Source organism: Orycteropus afer, unplaced genomic scaffold (genome assembly GCF_000298275.1).
Source record: "Orycteropus afer afer isolate SDZICR_OR568_19922 unplaced genomic scaffold, OryAfe1.0 scaffold00204, whole genome shotgun sequence".
NCBI lineage: Eukaryota > Metazoa > Chordata > Mammalia > Tubulidentata > Orycteropodidae > Orycteropus > Orycteropus afer.
Window position 1 is genome coordinate 6,355,409 of NW_006921791.1, and position 12,620 is coordinate 6,368,028.

At 37.1% G+C, this 12,620-nt stretch overlaps 1 protein-coding gene across 1 annotated transcript in view; it reads left to right on the forward strand.

Annotated features, from left to right (window-relative positions):
* TRAPPC12 (trafficking protein particle complex subunit 12) overlaps window positions 1-12,295 on the forward strand; it is a 226,615-nt gene extending 214,320 nt beyond the window's left edge. The window contains exons 9-11 of the mRNA XM_007948126.1: window positions 10,758-10,858; window positions 11,601-11,688; window positions 12,053-12,295. Coding sequence (XP_007946317.1) covers window positions 10,758-10,858; window positions 11,601-11,688; window positions 12,053-12,295 — 432 coding nt within the window. The remainder of the gene's footprint in view (window positions 1-10,757; window positions 10,859-11,600; window positions 11,689-12,052) is intronic.
* Window positions 12,296-12,620: the final 325 nt, after the last annotated feature.

A 12,620-nucleotide genomic window follows, 5' to 3' on the forward strand; every position in this document is an offset into this window, starting at 1 on the left:
TTTGACTCTTTTGGAGAAGTCTTTGGAAGCACATAAAAATTTAATTTTTAGAAGGTCCCAATCATCTGGCTTCTCTTCTGCTGTTGGTACATTTTATACCAATATTTTAAAAGTTATTTTTATGTCTTGGAGATGAAATAGGTATTGAATTAATGCTGAACTATATGAAGAAAGCTAGAGAATATACGCAATAGAGAAAGGTTCAGCATAGGCATGAAGACTAAAGAACATGCTGTGTAGATAGGCCCAATTTTTGTTACCCACTGAGGTCACAAAGTTCTAGAGCTTTTGCTAGGACAATGGTTATTTTCTGGGTCAACTTCACATGGAAAATGGATAGCAGAAAAGCTGCTCAGAATTGAAAGTAAATTTAAGGTTCTCTGAGAATGTATTGCCCCAAATGGAAGCTCATGATCTGAGCTAAAAAAAGGCAAATTCTTCAAGGCTGGGATATTGTTTTGTATGATCTGAATGTATAATTGATGAAGACATACACTGTCTGCCACTTTTCCTGCCATGTTCTCTCCAGCTGTGTCTGCTTTATTACTACTTTTTAGCTTTTAGTGATATTACAGTGGTAAATCTTTTATCAAATGAACAGGACAGCTTTACCTAGATTTCAAATCAATAGTATGGAGGAAATCAGGACTAAAACATTTTTCTTTTTTTAACATTTTATTGTGTTTCAGGTGAAAACTGATGTAGCAAATTAGTTGTCCAATCAATAGTTCATACACAAATTGTTGCAACCCCCATTGTGTCCACACTCATTTCCTCCCTGGGTTCCCCATTCCCTCATCTAGTTTCCCTTTTCCCTTCATCTAGTTTCCCTGTCCCACCCTTTATTCTCATCATTGGTTTGGAGCAAATGTTGCCCTGTTGTTCTCATATAGTTGATTGTTCTGAAGAGCACGTTCTGCATGTTGTTTGTTTTATAGTCCAGTCTATTATTTGGCTGAAAGTAGCCTCCAGGGGTGTCTTCAGTTTCAAGTTATAAGTTTGTCTCAAGGGTTCCTCTAATCTTTTCCCAACCAGTAAGTCTGATTTTTTTTTTTTTTTTTTTTTTACCCATTCTAACTGGGACCCTCTGTTGTGGACTTGGTCAGAGTGGTTGGTAGTGGCACCCAGCACCATCTAGTGCCATCTTCTGGTCTCAGATTAGAGGAGGCTGTGCTTCATGTCAGCCACTAGTCTTTTGGAAAGGACTAAAACATTTGTTAAGTATTTAGGCAATTTTTTGTTTAGCCCAATAATAACTTGAACACCTATCCCTTTACTCTTTTTCTGAGTATGTGTAAAGAATGTGAAAAAGACACCTGTGTACATAGTTACTTTTTTTCAGTAATGCCAACCTTCTCATCCTAATTTGGACACTGTCATTCAAACAAAAACACTGTAATGCAAAAATAGATCAAAAAAGGAAATGGCACGTCCATTTTCATTCGAAAGAGTAAAAATAGAAATGATTTTACTAGAACAAAATACGTAGAAGCCTATGAAAAGATAACGAAAGGAATCATGATAATGGCTAGCTACGTAGTGAGCTAAATGAAGATGAAGTAAATATGTGGACATTAAGTTTCTAGATAATAATGCACTGTTTGGTTTAGGATATTTTCACTACACCTTCTCTGTGTGTTTTAAATTCTGCATTGGGTTCCATTTTTAAGATATTTCTAAAATACCATGTGAACTAAAAATAAGAGACTCACTTAGTTCATCACACGAAAAATTACTAGACTGAAAAAGAAGATATATTGGCAGGTAACACTAAAGGAGCACCACAGATTGCCTCACACTATATTCGGTCTCCTAATAACCAATTTTTAATTGTAATAATTCAAACTGCGTTTTACTTTTGAACAGCTATCCTAATTCTTTCCAAGAAGTTCATAACATAACCTTGGTTACCAGGTGAAGGGTCACCTATTCAACCTGTGTGCTATTCACATTACAAGTGGAAAAATCTGACTTAAAAAAACGTAATACATTAAAGAATTTTATTTTAAGTTTACTATCTAGATATAAAGGAATGAATCAATTTCTCACCTTTGCGTAGTCTCACAGGTAGGATTTTCTCATATCCATATAGCCTGCCATTTATAGTGTACCCATGAACCACAGAACATTCATTTATTTAAAAACTGAATGCCTGGTTCTGATCATTTTTACATTCCTACATAACTCTTCATCAAGCAGAGCCTCTTTTAAGGAACCTGTACATTCCATATGGAAAGACAATGTGGGTGGGTGGTTAGGAGAAGAGATAATCATTATAGAATAGGAATTTCTACTTCTGAAAGGAAATCTATACTGTAAAAAGAGATTTTAGACATTTGTATTCCAGGAGAGTTTCTCACATAATCTAAATTAAAGAAGTACAGAAGTAATCAGATCTTTAAACATATGAGAAGCATTATATTCTTACTCTTAAGAGCTATTGCATTCTGACTTAGATTTAGCCCCCTCGAAATCTTTTTAGGCTACAGTTTTTCTATCTTGGAAAACGGAGCAAACTATTGTAAAATACATAGACTAAAAAGTGTTTTGTGGGTCCTAGAATTCATCACTTGCATCAGGAAAGTAACCTTTTGTGTTATAATGAGAGGCTAGTAACCAAATGTAGTCTTAACTTTTACTTGAAAATTGATGCAGCTGTGATAAAGAAGACTATGGCTGTGTACATGGGGTGAGCGGAAGGGGAAAGGGGTCACCACCCTACTCCAGACAAGGGGTTTTTAGTGTCCAGGACAATACCAAAAGGAAGAGAAAGAACCAGACTGATGAGGCAGAAGAAAGCCTAATTATGCTAGGAATAGCACAAAATACATAATAAAAACAGTCATCCAAGGTCGCAAGGGCAAAAGGAGAAAATTATGCTGAATCATTTAATTTTATAACTGAGAGGAACTTACTGAGAACCAAGAGGACCTCTGACAGAACAATTTCAGTGGAGTTCTGGGGCAGAAGCCAGATTGTATTGGCTTGTGGGGAAAAGTAGGTACGAAAGAGACCCTGGGTGGTGCAAAGAGTTGAATGCTGGACTACTAACTGAAAGGTTGGCGTTCATACCCACCCAGAGGCATCTTGGAAGAGAAGCCTGGTGATCTGTTTCTGAAAGGTCACAACAATGAAAATCCTGTGGAGGGCAGTTTTACTCTGAAACACATGGGATCGCTGTGAGTCAGAATTGACTTCACAGCAACAGGTAAAATGGTAAAAAAAAGAGTACTCACTGCCGTCTAGTCAATTGTGACTCATGGTGACCCCTCCTTGGGTTTCTGAGGCAGTATTACTATGAAAGTAGATTGCTCAGCCTTCTGTCTGAGGAGTGACTGGTGGGTTTGAACGGCCAGCCTTCTGGTTAGCAGTCAAGTGCCTTAGGCACTGCGCCCCCAGAGTAGATGGTGAAAATAGGGTACTTTCTTAAGAAGCTCAACTAAGAGAAAGATAGGGTCAGAGAAAGATTGTTTTTTTAGGTGGGAAAGATGAGCACATTTTCATAGGTATAGAAGAAGGGGAGATGAATGAAGTTGAAAATGGAGAAATGAGAGTAATAAGTGATGGAGACTGATTACTAAGGAGACAGAGAGGATTAAGAGTAATGATAGTATTACAGAAATGAGAAGGGAATGGTAGGAGAGTCAAGGAGTAGGTTACAATGAGGCAGGAGGAAACTTGGTAATGGTGGAGATGTTCATTATCTTGATTGTGATGATGGTTTTATGTGTGTACACATATGTCAAAACTCATCAAATTGTATACTTTAAATATTCACAGTTAATGCACATCAGTCATACCTCAATAAAGCTGTTTTTTGGTATATTAAAAAAAGAAGAAGAAAGAAAGAAATGGTGACATTGAGTTATGTATACCATTCTAGAAGAATTTTAATGCCTTGAAGGATGGTTGTGTTGCAATAGGGACAAGGGTGTGGAATACATAAACAAACCAGGAAACTACAGCTCAAAAGTTTCTTTTTTCAGGGTCTGTTAATTCTTTATTTTTCAACCTTTTACTTCTCCTGTCATATACTTACTTAAATAAATTAAAATTAATTTTGTTTTAAAATTCAATATAAACTATTATCTTTCCCCAGGTTAGAGCTGGAAGTCATAAACTAGTCTACCCAACCTCATCCAGTTCTACCTGCTGTGTACCCCATACAGCATGCATACTTGCTGTTGGTATTAACTACTTTTGTCAGTTAAAGAAAACAGGATTTTAAAAAAACAAAAGTAGTGGCATTTTCTTTAAAATTATTTCATCTATTACTCATTAGAGGTGCCTTGGTAGCACTGTGGTTAAAGCACTTGGCTGCTGACCTAAAGGTGGGTGATTCAAATCCACTAGCCACTCTACAAGAGAAAGATGTGACAGTTTGCTTCCATAAAGATTGCCATTTTGGAAACCCTACAGGGGCAATTCTCCTCTGTCCTATAGGGGTCATTGTGAGTCAGAATCGACTTCATGGCAATGAGTTTGGTTCTTTTTATTATTTTTATTATTGATTATTAACCAAGTGCTCTACAAAGTATTTTGCTTGTCCTTCTGAAGAATTGAAACAATTGACATGGTTCTTGTTCTTATGGCACTTACAAAGTTCACAACTTCCATGTACAGGAGTAAAGACATACATAATATAAAAGTGAACTTTCATACAAATGATTAAAAAAAAAACAAAACTGAAAAGTTCAGAGGAATACCATCACTTCTACATGGAAGTATCAAGGAAGAACACTCAAAATGTGTGGCTCCAAAGTGGCAGGATTAGACCTTGTTGAAGGATTACAGAGATGAAGGCAGGATGGTAGCGATCACAGATGAAGCTGAAATGTGGGATGTAGAATATTTGATTGTTTCCTTGTAATAACAATTGATTCCTTTACCCCATAATTTCCAGTCAACTGGAATATAATTAAGATTCATTTTCAATATTTTGGGGCAAAAAAGCCCCACAACTTCATGTATAGGGCTGTATACTTCATACTGTATCATATCAGGAATAAATGATTATCTCAGAAATCTGGGATCTTATCCCAAACCTATGGCCAATATAAGTAGACATAGGACATCAATTCCCAAGGCATTTATTAACCTCATCTGTAAAATCAGAGGGGGTAGGACAAGGGAATGCCCCATTTAGCTCTTAAATTCTGTGATTTCTCTGTCCTTAGAGAGATTATCAGATCCTTATGTTTTATAGACACAGCAGATGATACTCAAAGAATCTCAGGAAAAAAAGTGATCGGCCTAAAGTCATCTTGCTTACTAGTTGTGTGATCTTGACTATGTCACTTAACCTCTGTGTACCTTGGTTTCTTTGTTAATAAAATGGAAATTGTAATATCTTACATAAAAAAAACCCTCACTGCCATTGAGTTGATTCTGACTCATAGCAATCCCTGACCCCTTTGGGTTTCCAAGGCGGTAAATCTTTACAGAAGTAGATGGCCCAGTCTTCTTTCCACAATATCTTGCATAGTTCTTTTGAAAATGGTCCAAAGACACAAAATACCATCTCTATTCTTCTAGATGATTATAATTCTGTATTCAGCACATGGTTGCAAAAACATGAAAGAAAGGTAAGTCTGGAGAGTTAAAGGAGTCTTCTACATGGACATAGCCTAACTTACTTGTTTATACTCTGCCTAGTTCCCGAATGGACCATAAGTGTCTATTCTTCAGAGAGAGAGAGGAGATGAGTGAGGAAGTCAAAAAAAAAAAAAAAAGAGAGAGAGAGAGAGAAGAAAACCAAGATTAGAGACAGGAACATCTATATTTAAAGGTTAAAAGGGGAGGAAGAGTTGATGAAGACTTGAAAAGAGAAAAATTAGAGTAATATACAATATATTACATTTTTGTTCATTATTTGATGTTGATTAATAAGGGAGAATTTGCCCATTTAGACTATGCCACTTTTTCTGATGAATTTAAAATACAAAAATGAGTTTTTAAATAATATAGTACTTTAGGTGGAAGTTTACACAGCATATTAGAGTCTCCTTTAACATGAATTGTTCCACACCATTGGTTATCATTTTCATAATGTGTTAGCATCTCATTATTTTCATTCTGTTTGTTCTGTTTCTGTTGCTCTAGGTTCTAGTTTCTTTCCTTCCCATCTCATCTTTGCTTTTGGGTAACTGTTGACCATTTGGTTTCATGTAGTTAGTTGTTTAAGGAAACATATCATTCACAGATGATAGTTTTTATTTTATACGCCAATCTATTATTTGTTTGAAAAGTGACCTGTAGAAATAGCTTCAATTCCAATTTCAAAGGATATCTTAGGGCAATAGTCTTGGGGATTCCTCTAATGTCTACTGCTCCAGTAGGTCTAGTCCTTTTTTAGGAATTTGAGTTTTCTTCTGCTTTTCTCCCATTCTATCCTGAAAATGTTTTATATACAATCAGCTATAAAATTTTGGACTAAATGATATTTGTACATCAATTTCAGACCTTTGTTTGTGACTAAAGTTTATCATTAGTAAATATGAAAAGAAGTGGGATTTTTAGCTTGCTACAATTTTAATGTAAGCTAACAATTTAATTTGGCTTTTAAAATAGCTATCCTGTCTTTGAATGTATTTAAAATAATCTGATGCCCATATCACAGACAGAAATAGTTCTGTGTCCTCTTCATTGAATAGCTCACAACTACAGTATAATGTATAGTTTTGAGAACATTTTTAAATGGTCATTGACAATCTATAATGATTTTAGGATAACTAAGATAGTAAAGAATCAAAGAAAAAAAAGGCTATGATATAGGAGAAATAATTGCCAGAACTAAAAATTTTAGCTCTCTTCACATATCTGAAAGGCTGTCTGTTTTGGTTACTTCATGCTGCTCTAACAAAGAAATACCACAGATGGGTGGCTTTAACAAACAGGAGTTTATTCTCTTATAGTTTTGGAGGCAAGAAGTCCAAGTTCAAAGTGTCAGGTTCTTGAGGCTGGGTAAAAACCCCTCAACCTTGGGCTTCAGCTCTGCCTCTCACGCTCTTGGCCCACTGAAGCTGGAGGCTTTCTTCACTCAGGCAGCTGCTGGCTGTTGAGGCTGACAAGGTCAACAAGTAAAAAGGCACAGTCCCGATATTACCAAACCACATGGTAGGCCATTGATTCAAGCCCATTAAGAATCCCAAGATCAGTAGACAACATAGCAGGCTGCTGAACAACGACTTGGCTACATGCAAGATTCAAGCGTGCCAAAAGCTGCAGATCTTCTTCAAAGCTGCTGCTTATATACTGGAAGTAGACCACATCTCTAGGAGCTCTGGTAGCATAGTGCCTAAGGCACTTGACTGCTAACCAGAAGGCTGGCGGTTCAAACCCACCAGCCACTCCTCGGAAGGAAGGTTGGGCATTCCTACTTCCGTAGTGATACTGCCTCGGAAACCCAAGGAGGGGTCGCTATGAGTCGGGGCCGACTCGATGGCACATAACAACAACAACAACAACAACAGACCACATCTCTAAAGCATCTACTCAGCTGCTCCAGTAGATTCTACCAAGGAGTTGATTACTCATAGCACCATGGGGAATAACTACATTCCCTGCCTCCAAATTCACTGCCATCAAGTCAGTTTCAACTCATAGTGAACCCTCCTTGGGTTTTTGAGGCAGTATCTCTGCAGAGGTAGATTGACCAGTCTTCCTTCTGAGGAGTGGCTGGTGGGTTTGAACTACCAGCTTTCTGATTAGCAGTCAAATGCCTTAGGCACTATGCCACCAGAGCTCCTAAAAACCACGCCCAGCCAAGTTGACACAAAACTTTAACTACCACAGTATCACATGGCAAGAAAAATGTATGAGTCAATATAGGGTTGACTGTGTTGTGGTAACAAACCATACAAGTATCTCATTTGTGTTAACACAGAAATTTTTTTTCTTTCATCCATGCATAGCCCACTGTTAGGAGCTCTGGTAGCGTAGCACAGAAGGCTGGAAGTTCAAACCCACCAGCCACTCCTGGGAAGGAAGGTTGGGCAATCTACTTCCATAGTGATACCGCCTCGGAAACCTAAGGAGGGGTCACTATGAGTCAGTCCCACTCAACGGCACATAACAACAACAATAGCCCACTGTCGTCCAACAGCTCTGTGGGGCAGCTCCCATCCAACTGGTAATTCAGGGATCCAGGCCTCTTCCCTCTTGTAGCTACATCGTCAGGATCACGTGGTTTCTAGATTGCTGCAGGAGAGGAAAGAGAAAACACATCAGCTCTTGGCCATACCTAGTCCCATGGCCCCACCTAACTGCAAATAGCTGAAAAGTCTTTTCCAGGAAGGAGGGAGGGATCAGATACAATAAGCCACAGAAAGCACACTTAGATTTACTACAAAGACAGAACCAATAAGTTAGGAGTCCAGGAAGATATATTTCCCCAGATTTTGAATTTATATTGGGAGCTCTGGTAGCATAGTGCCTAAAGCACTTGACTGCTAACCAGAAGGCTGGTGCAGCCACTCCTTGGAAGGAAGGTTGGGCAATCTACTTCCGTAGTGATACTGCCTCGGAAACCCAAGAAGGGGTCACTATGAGTTGGGTCCGATTCGATGGCACATAACAACAACAACAACAAGTGAACTTAGTCTGTGGGTTTATGTGTGTGTACATGTGTGCCCTTCTCAAAAGCTTCAGTACCTATTTTCTATCTTTGTAAAAATAACTTACAAGCTTTTTGTCTTTCCCTAGTGTCTGGAACATTTTGAATATTTTGCAATTATCTGGTCCTAGAAGGTTTGAATAATTTACCTAAGAAATGCCTTTGCCAGGCTTTGGGTATATAAGTAGTGATTCTGATCAGTGTTCATAATTTATTATTTTCATTAATCTGCTCTAGTATTCTACATTGGAGGTTTTCTTTCCTTGTTTATTGGATCAATTTTGATAATTTAGCATGTCCTAGAAAATCACTGATTTGTTCCATATATTTACATTCATTTGCATAGGGTTGTATAAAATATAGCCTTCTTTGATATTTATTAAAATTTTCCTTTTTACCTGTATTTATTTCTTCTTTCATTTCTACTTTTGTTTAATTTTGCTTTTTCTTAATTAGTTTAGCCACGTATTGTTGTTTTTTTAAATAACTAGTTTGTTTCCTAAATATTCTATAATACTTTTTAATTGCCTTTTTATACTGCTTAATTTTTTAACCTGACTCTAATTCTTAGAAAATTGGTAGGATTTTAAATCCTAATTACATGTTAATAATTATGAAGATATAAACTTACTTTCTAACCACCAGAAAAATCAGTAGGTGGCAAAAAAATATACCAAGTTTTCTATTATCTTTCACTAAAAATGTATATTTCAGCAAAAGACCTGTATCAGCTTCCTAAAGCCAAAAGGTCAGCTGTTTGAACCCATCAGCTGCTCCACAGGAGAAGGATGTGGCATTCTGCTTCTGTAAAAGATTTACAGCCTTAGAAACCCTGTGGGGTAGTTTTATTCTGTCTTGTAGGGTCACCATGAGTTGGAATCAACTTGATAGCAGTGAGTTTGGTTCTTTGATTTAATCCTTAGTTTTGGGAACTCAAATCTTTTATGCTAGCCAGTAAGCAGGTCTGCCCTTTCTCCTGAGGGAGACATTATCTCTATCTCTTGAGGCTGTTTGCTATACATCCTTGAAAAGATAGCCTAGAACAAAGGACAGTCAGTGCCTCTGCTTGGAAGACATACAGAAATGTGAGCCACCCATGGAGAAGTGTCTTGCCAACAAGTTGTTTGAGAACTTAAACAGGTTTGCTTAAATGACTGAGATGCAGTGCAATAGTACTACTCAGTTATTGTACCCCGCAGCTCTTTTCTGTTTATTAGAATATAAAAAGCACAAATTTAACTTGTTTTCTTGTTATGAAATTATTATGTGGAAAAAAGACAGTATTTTATAAGATTGTTGTTCTTATGATATAGAGCTCACTATATCAGAGTACTGATATTTTAAGGCTAGCCCTGGAACACAAAGCATGTTGTGTTTTTACCTTACCCTTGTGAAATACAGATTCACAAGATTTCATATCTTCTTGAAATATAGATTCTGATATAGTATATCTGGGGTGGAAATGCAAATTCTCAGCAGAGAGTAGAACTGGAATGCACCTATTGGAAGCTGAGAATAAAACTAAGCTGTGGTTCTGCCGTGATGGCTGTAAAGTTCAGTATCAAGCCATCAGGGGTCAAGGCTGTGAGAATCAGCTGTCCACTCCCTGTATTTCCCTGTATTGCCAACCTTAATGGAGTCAGGATTTATTTTTTATTAAAGGAGCTGATAGGTTTCCTTACATGTTTGATAATAGTGGGATTTTTTTCTTTTTACAGTAGAATTCTATATTGCTATGGCAAAATATTTTTGAAATTTGTAGCTTTGATAGTACCTATTGTTTTACTGGTCTAAAGAAGCAATAAAATTGAATTGAGGCGTGCCATAGTATATCAAAATTTTAAATATTTTTTTTTATTTATTAGTCATTTTATTTGTTTTATTTAGTGCTATGCTAGTATTTTTTTCAAAGAGTATGAGCTACTAAACTATAAGTCTTTCTCATAAGACGTGTATGTTAACAACTTAATTTCTGAACTATAGAATGGTAACATTCCACTGTATCTTAAATGTCTCTTGGTTTTTTACAAAAAGTAATGATAAGTAAATGTCTTTACCTCTAATGTGTTATTAGAGAACTATGTATGTGCATGTAGATTTAGATTTCTTCTGGTTTGTTAACTAAATAATTTTGTCAAAGCAGATTGGAGACATAAAAACAGCTGAAAAGTATTTTCAAGATGTTGAGAAAGTAACACAGAAATTGGATCAACTACAGGGTAAAATAATGGTTTTAATGAACAGGTAGGTATTTTTACACTAGATATATGCGGTGGTGTTTTTCTTCCCCTCAAATTTCCCGGGAGAACTTAAACTGCACCTACTGAATAGTCAAGCCCTCTAGAGAGAATGTCCTTGCTCTTTATCTCTCAGAACTGAAACTGAATAAATCATAGACCCATGAGGTATACTAATGTTTTCTTGACTTGAAATGATGCCCTTTTAGTCATAAAAACTAATTTTAAGGAGAATTTTCCCCTTGTTTTCAAGCTACTGCTTATATTGCCCCCATTTTCAACATAAATTTGCATAGATGTTTACTATTTCTAGCAGACCATTTTGAATCACATGTTTTGGTGTACTGTGATCAGATTTTATGAGTAAAACAATAGTGTAGCTTTGTGTGAGCATGCTTGTGAAGGTGAAGTCTCTGCTTGGAATAAATCATGCACACAAGAACAGAAAATAAAGGATTCAGCTTTTATAGCAGGAAATAGTTTTAGGTGAAGTTACTATTTCTAAATTAATAACAGAGTTACTTTAATTTGCTAGCCAGAATGTATGATGTAGTGCAATCAACTGAAATGTCACTACCTCCATCTGGAAAGCATTAACACCCAGACTACTCAGAATTACACTTGGAAGAGCAAATGTCAAATGTTCCTATCTTTACAGTTTTTTTTAACCCACTCTATGAGTTTTGTTGGTATACACAAGCATCTTGACTTTTCTTGGTTAACTGCTTTATATGTTACTTGTATTACAGAGCTTTCCTTCACCTCGGTCAGAATAACTTTGCAGAAGCCCACAAATTCTTCACAGAAATTTTACGGATTGAGCCAACAAATGCAGTGGTGAGAATCCCCATCAGAAACATGTACAGTAACCCTAGGATCCTTGGCCTCAGCATTTCATAGACATTCTAGAAATGTACATTACAACAAATTTAAAATAACACCTGCTGGCCTTTCCCAAGCCTATTGGCATCTCACAGTTGGGGTGGTTCTTAGGGGAGAGTTACCAGGCCTGCATGAGCTCCAGCCTCTTGTACAGCTCTGCTCAGCCATCCATTCAGCATGAAAAAGGGCAGCCTTGATGCTTAGGAGCCAGGACTCAATTCAGGAATAAACAAATGTGGTTCTGAAAAGATGGCAAATAATGTCTTTCTAATATGTGATCTCTTTGTTCTAATTCTGCACATGTGCTCCATTTCTCTAGGCTAATAACAATGCTGCGGTGTGTCTGCTTTATCTGGGGAAGCTGAAGGATTCCCTCCGGCAGCTGGAAGCAATGGTACAGCAAGACCCTAAGCACTACCTGCATGAGAGTGTGCTTTTCAATCTGACGACCATGTATGAGCTGGAGTCCTCCCGGAGTATGCAGAAGAAGCAGTCCCTGCTGGAGGCAGTCGCTGTCAAAGAAGGGGATAGCTTTAACACACAGTGTCTTAAGTTAGCATAGGTCATCTCCTTGTGTCAAGTCCCTTCCTGAGTAACTAAGAGTTTTTATAAACAATGTAAATTGGAGCTAATATATGAATGCAACTCTGATTCAATAAAATCTCTTTCACTGTTGTTTGGGAGAGTGTCTTCTTGATCTTAAGCCACAACCCAGGCTTAGACTGTTCTGGCAGTTTGTTGAACTTCAGCCAGCTTAATCCCTGCAGCTCTGCCACTATGTATGAATAAAAAGGAGTAAACATTACTATTAGAATGGTATTCATAGATAGATAGAGAAAGTCCATATTATGCACTGGATCCCTTTTGTTTATTCTTGGAAGCTAACC